At 41.3% G+C, this 19,184-nt stretch overlaps 1 protein-coding gene across 4 annotated transcripts; it reads right to left on the bottom strand.

The window, feature by feature from the left end:
* Positions 1-874: 874 nt before the first annotated feature.
* Positions 875-18,088, bottom strand: mafgb (v-maf avian musculoaponeurotic fibrosarcoma oncogene homolog Gb). Of its 4 annotated transcripts, none has more exons than XM_026303146.1 (3): positions 17,836-18,088; positions 6,354-6,419; positions 875-6,260 (listed from the first exon to the last, which is right to left on the bottom strand). In XM_026303146.1, exons 2-3 carry the CDS (start codon positions 6,387-6,389, stop codon positions 5,781-5,783), a joined length of 516 nt encoding a protein of 171 aa, XP_026158931.1. In that variant the 5' UTR covers positions 6,390-6,419; positions 17,836-18,088; the 3' UTR covers positions 875-5,780. The 4 variants fall into 4 exon arrangements, with proteins under 4 accessions (XP_026158931.1, XP_026158932.1, XP_026158930.1 ...); XM_026303147.2 differs by lacking the exon at positions 17,836-18,088 and adding an exon at positions 17,186-17,738; XM_026303145.1 differs by lacking the exon at positions 17,836-18,088 and adding an exon at positions 6,547-7,782.
* Positions 18,089-19,184: the final 1,096 nt, after the last annotated feature.

The following is a 19,184-nucleotide window of genomic DNA, read 5'->3' as shown; positions in this document are numbered from 1 at the left end:
CACTGCAGACATTTTAGTTGCTGCCATAGGAAAAGCACATGTGAAACTAATAACATCATGATAAATTTTAGTTATATCAGTTTTCCAGGTTGAAATGTTTTCAGAGGAAAAGCTCTGAATGATTGTGTTATATGTTTATAGAAATAGTGTGGCTCTTAAATAAATACAATACACACAAAATAAATATATACAAATTATTTGCTTTGTTTTTGAAGGATTTGCAATTTTCCTGCCTTTTTCATACAAAAGCAGCACAGACCAGATTTGCATATATGATACTCACTGGTTGGTCATTACATGTATGGAATGGTACAGATAGTGTTATTCTTCATTTTAACTGATCAAATAATGTAAGACAGTCTAGATGACATTTATTTCATCCAAATCATCTCTTGTATAGTCAACAGAATTTTATAATTGTATAATGTCATACACAGTGTATCGTCATATATTTGCATTGCAGAGATTTTTACAAAACATAAAATTAAATAAACAAAATAATATTAATAACATCAACAACAATCCATCCATCCATCCATCTTCTATACCCGCTTTTCCTGTTCAGGGTCACGGGGATCCGCTGGAGCCTATCCCAGCTCTCTCTCGGGTGGAAGGCAGGGGTACACCCTAGACAGGTCACATCAACAACAATAATAACTGAAAAAACGTGGGCAAGATAATATCAGTATTGATGAGTAATTGAAAGCCGATACCCTTTTTAGTATTTTAGGCCAATACAGAATACATCTGGCTTCGCTTATAGCTTGGATCAATAAATACAAATGTGGTGCTGAACATAGTAACATTTCTGAATTAATAGGAATAGGCTAATTATAAGACAATAACCCTTAATGACACAATGTAACAAAGCTGGTCCATTTTAAAACATGTTTATTGGTCATATACAAAATAAAGTAAGCTGTTTATCAACAAACATACAGTATATACATCAATAAATTAAAAGATGCATCAGACTGATGATGAAACAGTTAATTTCATGATTACCAATACCTTTTCATCATCACTTACGTATCTACAAATTGCAAAAAAAGTACAATAATTTAGTTGAAGATAAATACTTACAAAGACTGTCACATTTTAAGTATTTTCCCATAGAAAGTACTGTCATAGAATAATTTATTACACCCCATACAGAAATATTACAAAACACAGAATTCCCTATTACAAGGGCTTTTCTGAATAGGCTACGCCATATTCACACAAACTCACTACTTTTCTATAGCTTTAAATTGACCATGATATACTATTAGAAACACAAAAAGATCCCAGCTCCCATGAGCAACCTAGCCGCGTGCTCATCAGCAGACACATGGTTTGACAGATGAAAAAAAAGGTGAAATTAGAGGATCAGACTGTTGCAACAAAAAGTAAAAAAAAAAAAAAAAAAGAAAACAAGTCATATGCACCTGAAGAGTTTATGTTAGAGGTTGTACAACTAATGAGGGCAAGAGCAGCAGTGACAGGCAGCGCAGCAAAAGTGGGCAACTTGAAAAGAAAAAGCAAACATTATTATTGATGAAATCACTAAACAAATGATCAAAGGAATCCTTGGTTCATTTACTGTCATCGATCGGCATGGGTGGGTGAAAGGGCTTTTAGAGTCCGGTGGCATGATTCACTAGACAGGAAAACAACTGAACGACTAACATACTGATTGGCCAAGCAGCAAGATAAGAAGTTAATGATTTGCATCTTCTAGAAGGATCGGATGTTTTGAAGGAGGGCTTGCTGAGTTCATTTGCAGACACTCAGTAAAAAGGGATAGGATAAGTGGAGTGGGAAATGGTTAAGAGTTGTTTCAGACGTGTCTCCACCAGCCCTTTCTGCCTCTGTAAAATATTTATAGATGTGGTTTAGGAGTGGTTGCTTGGGTTTGTGATGAAATGTCTTTTCATAAGGAGGGTATGACCTCTGTACAGGCAGTGGAAAATAAGGTCTACGTGTCTTACAAGCTCATAAACTCTGATATGAAAAGCTACCAAGCTGACCTGTCCGATAATCACTAAAGGTCAATGTTGTCAGCTGTTGTATGGCTGCTAAGTGAAAACTGAGAAAGAAACATTCTGCTGCTTCAGACTGGAGAAATACTACAGCCACAAGATATTCACGACTGGAAGACAAAAATAATGATATTCTTAAATTTGACTGGAGGCCTTTCATGACAGCTACAGCGTATTTTGCATCATGGCTTTTTCTCAGTTGGAAACAGATTAAAAATAGTCAGTAATTTCACAGTTATTAGTTAAGGGCAAGATAAAGATAAACCACAACACATAAGCCAGATTTAACAGAGCCAAACTGGCACTGGCATTTATAGCAAAGTAGAACTCGATAAACACTTTGTATATAAGCTCTTTAACCTTGTCACATCACACTATACCTGCAATTATAAAACAGACAGCTTGACACAGCGACTACGATAACATCATTGCTCCTGTGTGCCAGGAGTGCTAATTCTGCCCTACACAGTTTGCATGTCTAGTTAACAGCAGCCACCATGTTGACATATTTAAGTTTACAGAGTATGTATACTTTTTAAACTAGGGGAGCATAAATAATACAAGGGCACATAAGTTACGTACAGTTTGACAAGCATCAAGGTTCATATTTTGGTTCAAAACGAGCTTTGTTTCTTGCTATTGTATACCAAACATGACCACAAACACCACACAGGATCTGCCAGTGACAGAAAAACATCACTCAACAAGGAAATGTAAAAACAGACAGGAACAACTGACAAAGAGAAAGAATATATGAAAAAAAATATATATATAACACACAATTAAATAATAGCAATCCTCCCATAGTAAACAGCACAAATCTTTCAAAACATAAAGAAATGCATAAAATATACTGGGCGTGATACCTATACATCCTTGTAGCTGAATATCATGGATTATATTCCCCTTATAACACATAGCTAGCTAACTCATTGTTTTACAGTGGAAACATAGTGGTTCAGAAAGAGGCGGCATGTAGGTAATGATTTTATCATTGGAAATTGCTTCTATTTCAGTAAATGACTTCCTTTAAATCAGGTTTTCCATGGATAAAGAATGGTAGTTTGTAATAGTAAACCTCACTCTGACAAACTGTTAAATAGCAGATTATTTTCACTTCATAAAACACCAAATACAATAACAAATGTAATTTTACTTCCCAGACACTTGAAGAACAGTTCAAAAACAAATGAAACAGGACCAACATCAAATAGACATACTTAGATAAAATGTATACAGGAAAAACAAATTGTCATGACATGACATACTACAAAAATAACTTAGAAAGAGTGATGCAGCCATAAAGACCCACTGAAGACACAATACCATGAAGTTTGTGAGGTTAACCAGAACTTCATGTAATCAGTCAGGTTATCTGCAATAACAACCTTTGAAGCAAGGACCAAAATAAAGCCACAATATAAGCCTGCCAAAAAGAACTGTATGAATCATAAGTGTGAATTATGAGCAGCGCAACACACTAACATGTCTGCAGTGTTGGAGCTGAACGATGGGGCTATGAGGACAAAGACTTTTACGATTAGAGAAAGAGTTGCCGTTACCCACAGTGTCATCACCCCAATGGCCTGAAATCAAACAGGGATCAAAGTCATATCTATGAAATAGTGAACATTATAGTTACCTCGTCACATACCGACACAGCACACCACACACTAGTTCACGGTTACACACACGTGCCTAGTCACTAGAGAAAAAACAAAGCTATTCAGTAGTTAAGCCACTTTTGGTACAATTGCAAAATAGAGAGATACTGTATATCAAACAGATTTTGTTATACCTTTTTTACAGGTCATTACAAACAATGCAAAGATAATTGTCTTTATAAAACTCCAGACTCTACCATACATAGACAAAGATTCTTTGAGTATAGAACACCACATAAGACTACTTTCATGGTAAAGCTTGTGTGAAATGACAGCCCATTTGTGTGACTGGAAAGTCAAAGAACTATCTTTGTTATCCATGCTAGCTGACTGCGCTATCAGTAATCACATTTGCACTTACAAAGTGAGCTTTGTGGTTAAAACCAATAGGAATGCAATGTAAACCACTTTGTTTAAAAGCTTTTTTTTTTTTTTGCTGTAGGTGTAACAGATTTCTGAGTCAAATTCATAAACATCCGAACCAAAGCATTAACATAAAACAGATATATAGACTTTTCCCAGTAACAGAATAATACCTTTCTAAAAAGTATATTCTGCTCAGGATAAATACAGACATCTGTTTTACAAACTCCTTTTGCTAATACAATAAATGAAAGCCCAAGTCACATAAATGGGTGTGATTAATTATTGATCCTGATGGCTACTACACAGCTCATACAACAACGCACAGTGAGTTAAATGCTGTCACAACCTGATTCCTGATTGGTCAGTGTATCCCATTGAGCACAGGTATAAGCAAACACCTGCATTAAATCTCCACTGCCCTTCAGCAACTCCTTATGTCCTCTTGACTTCTTGATGCATATCGTTAGGAGACCAAGGCACTTGCCCTTCCAAATTTCTTAAATATATCATTTTCAGGGAAAGTCAAACAGACAAAAAAAATTGTCTTAATTCAGTTCTGGTTCTCAAATGACCATTTCCCTGAAAAATATTTCCATTTGAGATAAAGTCAAATACTTTCAAAAACTTCATCTCCTTTTCTCCTTCTTTTGTCTGTGAATTTCTTTGTAAATATCATTTGCCTCTTCCCTCCTCTATCTTTTAGATCCAGGAAGTACTGTATATAATGGAAGCCAGTGTGAACTAAAAATGGGAAGGATAGAGAAAGAATAGATAGACAAGAGAGAGTCGTACACTGAAAGTGAAAAGACCATAGAAAAAATACAGCTAACTAAATATATCAATACCAAAACAAACACGCGCCACAGAATTTCACAGAATTCCTGATATATAACATTTCACACACAGAGAATACACTTTGGACCTCATGTGAATGACAACACAGTACAAAACAGTAGAAATACAGGTACCACCATTGTGTAATATATATTTTTTCCATAGTACTTTTCCAAAGAAGTTCTTGGCTAGGTGGAGCAAGATGGGATTTCTCTGCAGCCACTGAAATCAGCAGGTAATGTGAACTCATGTGTTTTCTTTTTCAACTCAGAGACCTTTTGTGTGCATTAAGTCCAGTGATGTTATTATCGCTAATCCATAATTAATTCAATAATACCATCTTCCTGCTTCTAACATACTGTACACGTAAAGTAGGTGTTAGAATATTTTTGTTTGTGTATCCAATTTCAATGTTCAGTCTTGGTTCAGGCAAACTACCGCTTCAAATCTGGTGTGCAAAGGTGTGACAGGCTTATTATGCACTTACAAATTTCTAGATATATACCAGCAGTAAAACCTGACGCTGAACACAGATTTAAATGGCAACTGAACAAATGTTTTGGGCGTTTACAGTTTTTAGATTTTTGTTTCCTGGCCTGTAAATGGATAATTCTTGGCCTTCTTCAGGCCGTCGTGAACGTGTATCTTTCCTGTGCTAAATGATCATGCGCTGACCAAGGGCTTGCATCTTTATAGTCACAACAATCGTTCTCTGCTTAAGCCTTTCCTTTCACCTGCACTGATCTGAGACATGTGACCGGAAGATGCTGAGGTGATCAAGACTGCCCAGCTATTTGAAGTCAGTGCAGGTGGAGGAGAGGGGGCCAGTGGAGAATAAGAATTACTTTGATACAGTTGAACTCCATCCCAACACCCTCACCTACTGCTCCCTCCCTCAAGACCGTGCATCTGTTTTTGACTTCACTATTGTAATTACGCTCGTTGCTGTTGCCACCTTCCCTGGTATGAGTGGCCCAATGACCGATGACGCCACACCTCCTCCTCCTCCTCCAGCCCTGACCCCAACCCCAACAGTGGGGCTCCGTGCCACAGTCCTGGCGAAGGTCTGTAATGCCTCATACTTAGACCTCAGGGTGTCCAGCTCAACACGCATGGAAGCATTCTCATTGGCCAGTTTGTCCACCTCCTGCTGCAGCTGGGCCTTCTGCTTCTCCAGCTCCTCCTTCTGTGTGACTCGCTTCACTCGGCAGCTGGCGGCATAGCCCCGGTTTTTCAGGGTGCGCCGGCGCTGCTTCAGCTGCAGAATCTCTTCTTTGGAGAGCCCTCGGAGGTGCTGGTTCAGCTCCCGCACTGACATGGTCACCAGCTCCTCATCTGTGAGGCTGGTGCCATTCTCCCCCGGCTCACGCTTCACCTGGAGGAAACAGGAGGAAGGAGAGGAGTGACACAGAAACAGGGCAACCAATCAAACATACATAACTCAGATTTTAAATGCAGCCTTTCTTACCTTTAGGGCTTTATTTCCTTTGTTAGTCGTCGTCATGCCACAAGAGCCTTGCTCTTCTGACCAGATCTACGGATATCACAGGGGAACACAGAACACAAACAAAGAAACATCAAAAAAGACCATCAGAGTGTTTAAGGACAATAACAGCTTCATGTGATCAATAAAAATGCTTTCATCGCAGATCGATACCCACCCGCACCAGTGGAGACATACCAATTCTAACTGTACCGTTGGAGCTCTGTTGTGTGAGCATGTTAGTGTTACGCATCTGTATCAGAGCAAATGAGTGAAAGTGGCACAGAAACTTTTCTTAGAATTTCCCTGACTTCCTGGTGGTTACACCAACAGTGCCCACTACCTTTGTGCTGTTGAATTCTTATTGGTTGGCTTCAGACCAACAGTATTGAAATGAGCATGAAAGAAGAGGAAGTGGTAACATTTGTGGGGAAGAACTCCAGGGGAAAACCAACTGTTAAGAGTCCTAACACACACATAGACACCTCACTAGAGACTGTAACACAGAGGCTGCAGAAAAACAGATAGAGAGAAGCCTGCACCAACTAGGGATAAATGAATACTAAACAATGACACAAATCAAATAAAACGATGTATATGCATTTGTACGAAAGTGCTAACAAGAGACAAAAGGATGGAGATACAACAATGCTAATCAGAAGTCAACAAAGAGCAAGCAGGGAAGTGCAAAAGATGAGATCAGTCCTTAGAGCGCACAGCTCCAGAGATGAGCATCTCCACAAGCTTTCAATGAGATGCTTTGTATGGTGCATTGGTCTGGCTCTCATCTCTCAGACCCGTGGGTTTGTGTATATGTGTGTGTTCAGTAAAGGGGGGCTATTGTTGCTGCTGCTGAGCGATCATCATGAGACCAGCCATGATGACTCAGCAGATTCCTGATCTCCTCCCTCTCCCCTCTCTCTCCTCTCCTGCAAATTTCTGCTCGGCTCTGTCACTTTTATGCCTCCGCCCTCTCCGCCGTTTTTACATCCTTTGCAACACTCTACGTCCTTCATAAAATGTAAGGGTTTGCCTGAAATACAGCTGCAGGTTAAGAGAAGCCTTCACTGCTTGGGGGGTGAGGGGGAGTCAATGAGAGAACGCACTTCCATGTGATTAGCTGTTTAACAAACAGTCCTCAAAGTGTATAATACCTGCTTGTCAGCCAAACTGCCACACAGTGCCTGATTTGGAGTGATGATATATTTCATAAGCAATTTGGGTAATTTAAAGAAATAGTTTTTGAATGGTGACATGTAAGTGATATGCGGAAATGTGCCTGTTCGATTTTCATTCTTATTCTTGTTTCTGTCAAAAGGTTTGGTACTGAGTACGCCAGTGAGCCTCCCCCACAATGCACCTCTCTGTCTGTGAGGGGGCGTGCATGTTTGTGGGGCTGCTTCAACAAATCCTGCAGTTGTAAATAGTTGTAGATCAAAGAAAAACATGACAGCACATACGAGTAGTTGTGGCACCGCAAATGCACAGCAACTTCCAAATTATGTAAAGAAATCTTTGAAATGATGACGAATATAGGAAAGAAACAATGCTAGGCTTTTCCTCACATATGAGGGTTACTGTGATGGAGCGGGGGCATCCATCAGGTACTCCTCAACAGGGTCAGTCAACGATAACCAGTCTTTACTTTAACTGTTAATGCATATTTCTTCTCAGCGACTGAATGGCTTCCATCCTCATGTGCCACTGCACTCTTGTTGGGATGCAACCTCCCACAGCTGGAAGTGTATCCTAGTACAATGGATGGATCAAGGAGAAGGCTGAGGGTGGCTGGTGTGGGTGATGAAGGGGAGGGGGGAAGAGAGGGCAAAAAGGAGGCTGTTTTCCTGCCAGATGATGGTTTATTTCCCCTGTGCCAAAACCTCAACCCCCTCAAACCCCATCTACATAGAAACAAAAAGCATGCTGGCAAGCAAACACACACATAGCCCCCTGCTGCCATGCCAGTGGGGCACAATAAAACACACACACAAAATGGTCGACTGCAAGTACAAGCAGTATCCATCTGCTAAACAATACATGGCATGTGCAGAAATCAAGCACACTTTACAAGCATGGTTCAGAGGTTTGACACCATACTTGACAACACGTAACTAAAATCTTATATTCTTCTTAGCTATTCTCCAGTTGTAAGTTTTGTTAAACAAAGATGAAAAAAAAAACCATCAAGACATGCCAGCTTTTGCTGTTTGGTTTGTTTGCACATACACTGGCAATGTAATAAACATTCATGCCAGTGATTATGCACTGTTTTACTGATGCACAGTCGGTAGTGGTAATGCACCAAAAAGGCAGTAATGTGCCATCAAATGCAGGAAAGAAGAAGAAGACGACTGCAGGCTAGAAAACAGCAATATAAACAACACTATTAAAACATGCTTCAAAAGATAAGCTTTGCAATGTTGTTGAGTGATGCACTCAATGCATTTAGTGGGAACAATGAATCTGAACGTGTATGTTTTTTAAAAAAACTCCACATGGCACCTTTCATTTTTGATTTGACTGTTTGATGAATTGTGTCAGGTATAATAGGTGCACATCTGTAGTAGTATCTAGGAATAGCTGTAGTCCTATACACTTCGAGAGCAGGACATTAAGTTTGGGTGCTATTTCACCAAGGTTAGACAAAAAAACACCTGACCTACACCACGGGGTAAAACTGCAAAAAACTTGTTTGTGTCTGTGTCTATTGGACAGTTCTGGCCATGTGTAAGTCACCCAGGTTAAGGATCATCTGCTGAGCAAAGGCATTGCCATTCATCTTAGGCATCCACACCCACTCATACACACACACACAAAGTACCAGAGGTGTCCTTCACATAATGCTTGCAGGGTGGTCGCCGTGGTGTGGTCAATGCCACGGCCACTGTTGCTACAACAGACAGCTTTTTTGCTGTGGCAGGCTGTATTTTTATGGAGCAACCAAAAGAACGCTGACGACTCAAGAGCAGAGCTACTTACGGTTACAGTGGAACAACACACACACACACACACACACACACACACAAGGGACAGGCGTGGAAGAGGAGGTGACAACCAGTGGAGATGAGAAAAATATGGCTAAAAAAGAAAAACAGATCCGGGAATAAGGGAAAAGGAGGCTGAGCGTTCAGTAAGACAGCAAGGTGAAGACAGACTAGGTAAGAAAGGAGAAAGAAAGTATAGGGGGGTGCTGGTGGTGGTGAAGGAGGACTGAAAGAATGCTGACGTCTCCAGAGCTGATTAGCGTTACAGAGGAGACATCACACCCACAGCCAAGAAAAATGCTGAGTATGGAGGGAGGACGGGGTGGGGGGTGCAAGTGACAAGGGAGAAAGAAGAGAAGAAAAAGAGAGAGGCAAGTGAACAGGGAGGAGAGGAGAGAGGGAGGAACGCCGATGAGAAGAAATGGGACGGGGGGGAGGCAGAGAAGGAGGAAAAAGAGGGGGTGGGAAAGCTTTTGGGTGAAAATGCATCCTCAACACATTTGTAAGAGCTTAGCTGTTGGGCACGGAGGGGGAGGGTGGCGGAGAGAGGAGAGAGACGACCAAGGAGGGAGGTATGGATGAAGGGGAATTGGGGTTGGAAAAAAAACCCAAAACCCTGAACTCAGCAACGACCACGACTAAAACCTCCAATTAGAAAAGTTCTGAAGCTGATCCAGTGAAATGAAACTACTGCTGACCATTTCTCCCCCAAACCTTCTGCTCTCTGTCTCTCACACAAACACACACATGAGAAACGCTTCACATCTTGTCTTGTTGACAAATCAAGTCTGCAGAAGGGATGAAAACAAGAGTAATAGTGTAGCAGAAGGTGATCATGGGGCTTATAAAACAAGATTAAAGGGCACGAGAAACAGCACAAGACATATAGCACGACTCGTTTCTCTTCATGTAGTGCAGACAAACAGGATGATGAACTCTGTTAGTGTGTGTGTGTGGCTGGCTTCAGACAGAGCTCTAATTAATCTTGTTTGAGAGAACCTTTTGCTCCAGTCACTACCGCCACACAGAGAGGAATTTCTTAGAAAGAGACTTCCTACTTAAAAGCTGGCAGCATGCTGCACAGACACACACACACACACACTTGAACACACAGGAAAATAAATAGCCAGATCAGGCGCTTCAGAAATGACCTGGAGGCTGGCGTGCGTGGGTGTATGTGAGCATAAACACCAGCATATACAGAATGATCAAGAATAGATTGTAAGAGTCACAAGTCATTTGTGATGCAGTGGCGAGTCAATAATCCTACCATAACAACTGCCTTAACTGCACCTCTTCCCTCAGGCAACTCTCTGAGCAATAATGCAGAACACAAAGGATGGCAGCCGAGTGAGCTGGTGAAGACACACAGTAGGACACAGAGAGGACATGATGGAAAGACACAATGAGAGCAAAATGTAGGGAGTGTGAATTAAAACCTCAGAGCACCACAGAACTCAGCTCCTGGCTGCAGTCCACCTTGCCTTTGTTAAAAAAAAAGAAAAAAAGAAAAGAGGGAGCAGTGCCTGTGTTCATTGATCTACTGTGGGCCGAGGGTGTTGAGGGAGTTGGTAAATAATTAACGATGTGCACTGTGTGGAGGCTAATTGAGAATTAGGAATCAGATCAACGATAATGGCAACCTGTGCATGGAGAGGGGGGGAGCAGGCTCAGAGCAGAGATACAGGACCATGGAGAGTAGGTGAGGAGCTAAAGAGCGAAGGGGAGAAAACCCACCAGTTTGAGATGTGTGCATGCGGATAAAGAGCAGGAAGCTATTAACTGGGAGGTATGCAGAGCGTGAAATAAGCATGATAACACAGACAGAGAGGAGAGCAGAGGAGATGAAGAAAACAAGCAAAGTGAATGAAAAGGCTTGCAAAGAGCAAGAGTCTAGCACCTGATATACATATTATAATACACATAATATATGGAGAGGGAAGAGCTATCAGTTTCACACTTTTCTGAGAGTTCAAAAAGGGTTTGTGTGTGCGTTCGTCTATGTGGGTGTGCATACGTGCTGGTTAAGTGTTTGCAAGGCAGTGTTTGTGCAAGTGTGTTATTAAAGGTGAGAAAAAGTCCTGGCGTCAACACGTTTTTCCCCATTCCAGGTAGTAAGTCGGAGTGTGATGACAAATTTCCCAACACAAGCGAAAAAAACTGCACTGTCAGGCAATTGAGCTCTGGCTTCTCTTTTTTGTAGGTGTTTTTTTTTTTTATTTTATTGAAGAGGAGAGAAAGCACTAGGTTAAGTTAGTTCTCTCTATGTGTGTGTGAATTCTATTGAGCTGTGTTATAACTAAATAACATGTTAAGTGTATTCCCCTCTGATGCTACATACAGTAAATCCCTGGTCAGCAATAGAAAGTTGAGACAAAGAGAAAGTTTCAGTGCAACAGCAAAGTAAGCATTGTGCAGCTCTGAGTGGATGCATTCATCATTATCCGTCGATTAATGAGAAAATAACATCTGAAACGTCTTGGCAAACATTTAACCACAGTGAGGAGGAGGCCAGCCTGTGTCTGTAGCTCAGACAGGAGCTAAAGTGGCCTTTTGCATTGGAACATTCCTGGTGAAGTCACCTGTGTGAGATGGTATGATCAGCATTGTGTCTGACACACACACACACACACACACACACACACACAGGGCCATAGTGTGTGTTTTACTATAGGACTATTGTCTCTTTTCTTCATGCAGCTAGTTTAGTTTTCCTTCCTGTTTGGCTCATCACCAATTCATCCTAGTCCTTAAATATACTTTATATCAAACCTCCAAAATATAACAAGACATCTTCAGAGAACATATACAAACAAAAGGGAAAAAACTTGTTATAAAGTTATGTATACACTCCTATACACTGTAAAATAATAAATGCTTATGTGGAAAGGTTCATATAACTTCCAAATCTAAGACTATCCTGATAAAATGAAATTGTTCTAATTTTCCTAACTACGTACTGCAAATACTGGGTAACTTAAATATCATAGTCCACTCAATTTTTCTACATATATTTCTATTTTTATTCTAAATAATAAACTGCATGCAATGACAACAGAAAACAGTAAACTATATTACTCATTCCAGCTTTTTCAACTTTAGAGCTGAAACTGTTGATAGAAAATTAACTAAAAGAAATCTCCTAATCGATAGTTTATTTGTTTAAGCAGAAAAAAACAAAAAATTTATTTTTCTATTTTTAGTCTTCTGTGATACTGAATTGAATATTTTTCAGTTTTGAATTGTTCAGGCAAAGCAAGATATTTCAAGATGTTATCTGGCATTCTGGGAAAAATGTGATGAATAATTCTCAGCATCTTCTGACGATTTATGGACTAAATAATTAATTACATTAAATAAAAGTCTGACTATTAAATATTAACTGACAATTAAAATAATCGTTAGTTGCAGCCCTGTTAAACTGTGTGCAATTGTTCTGGTGATATTTTAGTTGTCAATACAAGGAAAAAAACAACAGATGTGTCATTCAGAGAAGAACATGCACTGCTGCACATCAAAACATGATGGCGTAATTGTTAAATGTTTATAAATTTCAGCCTGACTCCACATCAATATATCCCATGCCATCTGTCTAAATCTGATCATTCTGAAGATGATTAGACAGGGGTATATTAAACATGCACCTCTTTTGTTTAAAAACACCTCTGATAGTTTTCAAACTAGACTTCAAAGTGAATAGGGAAATTAAGATATATGGATTATATGGAAATTATTTACTGCCACAGATAAAGGTACAGAGCTGGAGCAACATTTGAGGCACAGACATACCTTTGTTGCCTCATTTTGATCCTTGCCTTGATGAACTATGTGTGTATGTGCTTTTATTTTGATTTTAAAAGGTTCAGAAATTTATACCACAATCCTGGGATCATCACACTGCAGTTGAAAAATGCAGCAAGGTTGGCGCATAAAGATGATGCAACTAGTAGACAACCGCTGGTACAGATACTCCTTAACCCAGGGCCTTGCATCTTCACGGCAATATGCCACTCTCAATATCTCAACACTGCACGCAAACAAAATCACTGCAAGGGTATGAAAGTCTCCCTGAACTGGATACTTCTCAAAAAGCTCCAAAATAAACCCTAAGTCCTCAGAGGGAGAACATGAGAACATGACTTAAACAGTCCTGATCAGAGTGATTACTGATACTGAAATCAAGCCTGGTATTTGAACACACAACAACCAATTCAGAACAGAATGTTGGATCCGTATTTTGAGCCACTTACACAGAATTTTAACTTGTTTTTCATTTCTTAATCCTTTTGACTTGTTGTGCATGTTGCAATGGGATTTATCTTGATTTCATACATTTTTGGTTCTGAGGGAGGGTATGTAAATAAGGAGTTAAGACACTTGTGGAGGGAGGGTACATTTTATACACACGCGCACACACACACGCACACACACACAGACAAAATGTTGAAATAACACAAACAGCACACTCACAAGGAAACAAAAAAAAAACAGTGAAGCACAGCAATGATTATGCACCAGATCTGCTTACACCATATTTCATCATTACTGTGGAGAAAAAACACTCAACTATTGATCTGCCCCACTGCTTCCTTTTCTCTCTGCCTCTCCCTCTCTCCCACTCTCTGATTCGCTCTTTTATTCCTGCTTTTACTTCTCTCTCACTCTGAGAAATTTGCAAGCATAACAAGACTTTTCTGAAGTAGATCCCAGTGGTAAACAAGCTCACAAACATGCAAGCACTACTTAGAAATTATGTCCTCACACACACACACACATACAAAAACAAACACACAATGGCAGACACAATCTGGTGAACACCTGTGCAATCAAATGCAATCCAGTACTATGGCCCTGCAATAAATTTTAATGCAGTCCTAGAGCAGGGATGGATATAGGAACAATCCGACAGGAACACGTTACAGTATGATGCTGGACAATACTACAACATCTTTAAACACAGCCTCAAAAATGATGATCCCCAGCCCTCACTTGACAGTGTTTAACAGCATTAGCTCCACAGTGGTTACTTTTAGTTTTTTACTGCATGTTTGTAAATGCCCAATAACACTGGACCTGAAATAAATTATTGACACAAATATCTGCAACCATTTTTGTACATGATTTAACGCTTTGGTCATTCTCTGATTCTAACTTGTCAAATGGGAAGATTAACTAATGTTCTTTGTGATATATAATCTTTAAATAAATATTTGGGATTTTGGGACTTTTGATCAAACAAAAGAAGATGTCTAAAGACATGTCCTTGTGCCATAAACTAATTAAAGCTTAGTTGAAAAATAGGCAGAATAAATCAATGAAAGTAAATCTTTAGTTGCATCTCTGTAACACAATACGTTTTAATAACATTAGTAGGATTGCAGCAAAGTGACTTAACCTGACAATTATATTCTCAATAAGTGAGTGGCCTATAAAATGTAAAAAAGTGTCTACCATAATTTCCTACAAGCATTCAGAGATTGACGAATTGTTGCTTTTCTACTTAGTTTCAACTACAGACATAAATACATCTCTATGTGCACAAAGAAGAAACACCACTCTTATCTCAATAGCTCCTGTCCCATCTTTTCTTTCTCGCACAGCAAGAGCAGGTTTTACATGGTGTTTCATCAACTTGACCTCTGTGCATGCAGGGAATCAAGCACATTTATAGGAGTGCGCGTGCCCGTGCACACGCATGCGCGCGCGCGCACACACACACACACACACAGTGATGTTATGATCATTACTTCAGGCTTCCACCTGAACAGAGAAGCTGCAGGTTAGATGTTGTAAAGGGATAGAAAGGAATCAGCTGCAAAGTGTTGTAAGGACCAAGAGTCAGTTTCCATTAACACATTTAAACACATTTTCACAAACACACACAGTTTGAAACCTTAGTGGTTACCCTGCTCTCCCTCACACACAGAGCCCCTACAGCAGCTAGGTCTTATCCTTATAGGTGTCTTATAACTCCTGCTCTCTTTGCACGCTTTCTCACATGTATGCAGACACAGACACACGCTCTCTCTCTCTCTCTCTCTCACACACACACACACACGCGCACACGACAAGGCAAAGAAACTAGCTGTGGTAAGTAACAAGTGAAAACGCCATCTGTCAAGCGAGAGTGCATTTGCTTCGTCTCAGCATTTTCAGGGGAATGCCTTGAAGACAAAAAGGTCCTTGTTCTCAATCTCTTCGCAAATCCCATCTCTCATTCTTCCTCCCTCTTTCTTCATCCCCCTTGCTCCGCGCGCGCCTTGCCGCTCCGCCATCATCAGCAAAGTTGCACACATAAGCATTGGTCAGCGTTCAATTACCGTGAACACCAGGGAAGGATGGGGAAAGTACTTGACAGAGAAATGCACTTCAAGCACTGATTAAATACTGATACCAAGTATAAAAAGCTTAGCCCCTAGGTTGTGCGTGTGTGTGTATGCATTCACAATGTGAAAAGGAAATTGGAGAAATGTGTGTGTGAGAGAAAGACAGTAGGGGGGTTAGGGGGGGGGGGGGGGGTGCTCTTCTCTCCAATACTGATACAACTGTTTCATCATTATGACCCTCTATTACAGTACTTGCCAACTTGCTTACTACATACTTTTGATACACTCTGCAGAGTGCTGACTCTAACTAAAGCTGCTGATATGGACTCATTAGGGGGTGAAGTTTCTGTTTTTCTTGTGCCCACAGAGCTTCCCTATTACTCTTCAGTGTTTAAGAGTTGCAATACCCATAGGTGGCTAACAGGCAGCAGATAATGGCCCGTCTACGAGAGGACGTTTTGTTGCAATGCATTTTAGTTAATTCATGGGCTTTCTTTTTTAAGCGCAAGTGTCTGTGTGGGGTCATGAGCAGTCACCTTTCACTTGTTTTCCTACAAAGGTGCTGAATGATATCCAGGGCTAAGTTTTAAGGGTTTCTCAAAAAGTGAACAAATGAGGCTAAAGAGGCATGAAAGTAGCGTAGAGTAGGTAAACCGCTTTCTGTAAATGAGCTGTTTTATCCAAGTCATTCCTTTACAGTACAAAACAAGATAAGCAACTAAATAATTCACAGCGTGCTGTTTGTCATGCCTATGTGCACATTCTTCCCATTTGTGTCATGCCCACTGTCTGAGCCCGCTGAACAACCAGACCCCACTGACAAAATGAGCAAATGTCGCACTACTGACATTTTAAACACCCGGTCCTCGGCCCACATGAGCAATAATTATCCCGTGAACACGTCAACATCAAGCGCATGACCGGGCCGTTTTATTTCACAGCCAAGCCCCCAGCAAACACACCGAGCTCTTCCTTCCCTCGCGCCAGACCTTTGTCCGCCCGCCCGCCGCCGGTGCCATGTTGCCATGGCTCCCTCGTGCCTCCGCTCTGCTCGCGCGAACGTTGAGAAATAACAACGTTGTGATGAATCAGCATCTCTGTCGCGAGCCCAGCCGGCGTATAAAAGCAGGCGCGCCAGGAAATAGACCGCTTCTCTCGGTGTAACCCCACGGCTCAGGTCCCTTCGGCGTAAAATGCATCATCTGGTGCCAATAGGTGCACACGAAGCGAGGGCCCGTGTGACACAAAGCAAATGTCAAAGCAGGGGCTCAGCGCGGTCACGGCTGTGCTCCCTGTGACAGCCGGGACACGGTGTCTGTCGAGCCGCTGGACGTGTGACAGTTACCGACACGCCACAGTGACAGCCGGGCTGCTTGTTCCTATTCATCACATAATTTACTTCGGTCACCCTGCCGGCTAAGCAAACAGCGAGCACAGGTTACAAACGCCAGTAAAGCCGTACGAAAAACAACAACATAGCCCGGGAGCAGCTGGCTGTCTGTCTTACCTGAACCCACAGACGGGTCGGTGAGTGAAGCGACAGTGTCCACCGCCGCCTTCAGCACCCCGAGGAGAGGACAGTCGGAGAGGCTGCGTTACGGGTATAACGTTGTGTTGTTTCCGCCGTCTAAAGTAGTTACTCCACGTTCAGATCTCACCCCTAGCTCCTCTTACTTTCACCTTCCTAGATATTCAGTCACTTTCTAGCCAAAAAATAAGGGAATCCCCGGCCGCACCAACACCACAGACAGCCGCCGTGCTCTCGAACTCCCGGCGCGGTCTAATTCCGACACATGGCTCCGGGTTGAGCTGACAGCCGTACCTAACGTGCCCCCTTTGTCTGGGTTGTTATGGAAGCGCCGGTTAGGCGGTCGATCCGTTTTCGGTGGAGCATGTACGGGTCTGGATGACGACCGGATCGTGATGATTCAGCACTAACAGACCAGTGCCCTTTAAACGGCAGCGGCGGTGCTGTGAGTTCGGCGGAACAGGACCGCGCGGCGGCGGCGGCGGCGGGACAAGCGGCAACATGAGCGCGACGCGCTCGGGGCGATAACGGTATGGCAGCAGCGGCGGCGCACACTCAGCAAAACAACACCCCATACATTCAGCACTTTCCAAGGAAATTCAGTTTTGATTTCGACAACGCTGACTCACCAGAAGTCGAACCGGCGCCTTTCGCCCACCGAGGGTTTGGGGTTCGCCGATGGTTGGTGGACCCGGTGTGGAGATGAGACAGCTGGAGAAATGTGTTTTCCGCTCACGCCTTCTCGCAGGTCTCTAGATATATCCACTCCTTCCTCGCTTGTTTTAGTCTGTGGTCGGAGGCGCCAGACGTCAAATGATGTTTGGATCACATGGTTTCATTCATGAAGGATCTACGCAGCCCGCATTTAAAGAGACATGAGACACTACTACTGTGTGAGCCACACTTTTAACTACAGTCAGGGTGGAAAGGGTGACAAGGCAGCCACCCTCGGTGCACATTTCTAAACTTAGAGCTAACACTTCATGTAATGATTGGCTGCAACAAAAGTACGAGAGTGGTGAAGTAAAAAAACAGATGGGCCAAGGTACTGTCACACATATTTAACACCAGCAGAGTTGAGAATAAGATAGTTAACATGTTGTTCCTTATTTTGACTTTTTAATGTTTTTGCAATCTCATAAAAAATACAGTTATAAAATTGGGCTACACATTATTTAGAAGTGGAACAGAGATACCAAAACAGGAGGGGAAAAAAGCACATAATTAATGATAACGCATCCACAGCCTTGACATAGGCTACTGAGCTAAATATTGATTTGAGAAGGCTTTCTATGTAGGGCATGTTTTGAAGCTGACTACCGAATCCGACTGACATGTAGATTTATATCACTGTATCACTTCCCCTAAGAAGAGGACATGATATGGCAGCATCAGCAAAGATGAGCTCCTGAGTCAGGCTCCAGAGAACAAATGGTCACTTTTCATTTTCAGATATTTAGCTTTTTCTTCTTTTTTGTTTGAGGCGATGACAATGTACAGAATTTTCATTTACTTTTTCACCAGGTGATCAAAGTCTGTTTTTCAGGGGTTTCATATGCAATAGTAACAAAAGGTTTGTTGTTGAATATTAGTAATAATTGCTTTATTTTTGTTTCTCAGCAGTTTTGCTGGCAGGTTTTAATATCCAATTAGCAACTTAACTTTAAAATGCCACTTTCCCAATCTTGTTTTAGTGTATAGGCTGTTTTAAACAGTGAAGAAATCAAATAGTAGCACAACCTTTATAAACAGATCATGTACATCCTTATTTACAGTATATTTTAAAAACTAAACCATTAACACAACTGTACAATCATTAAGATTCTGTTTCTGGGGAACTAATGACTTCCCATGGATGATGACTATCCAGATTAAGGCCACTCAGTTTATGAAAATAGTTGATATGGTACTTACAGTATATTCAGAAACTATTCAGCTCCCCCACCTTCACCTTTTTCAATTTTCTTATGTTGTGGCT

Source organism: Mastacembelus armatus, chromosome 1 (genome assembly GCF_900324485.2).
Source record: "Mastacembelus armatus chromosome 1, fMasArm1.2, whole genome shotgun sequence".
Lineage (NCBI taxonomy): Eukaryota > Metazoa > Chordata > Actinopteri > Synbranchiformes > Mastacembelidae > Mastacembelus > Mastacembelus armatus.
This window is presented reverse-complemented; position numbering and strand designations above follow the sequence as displayed.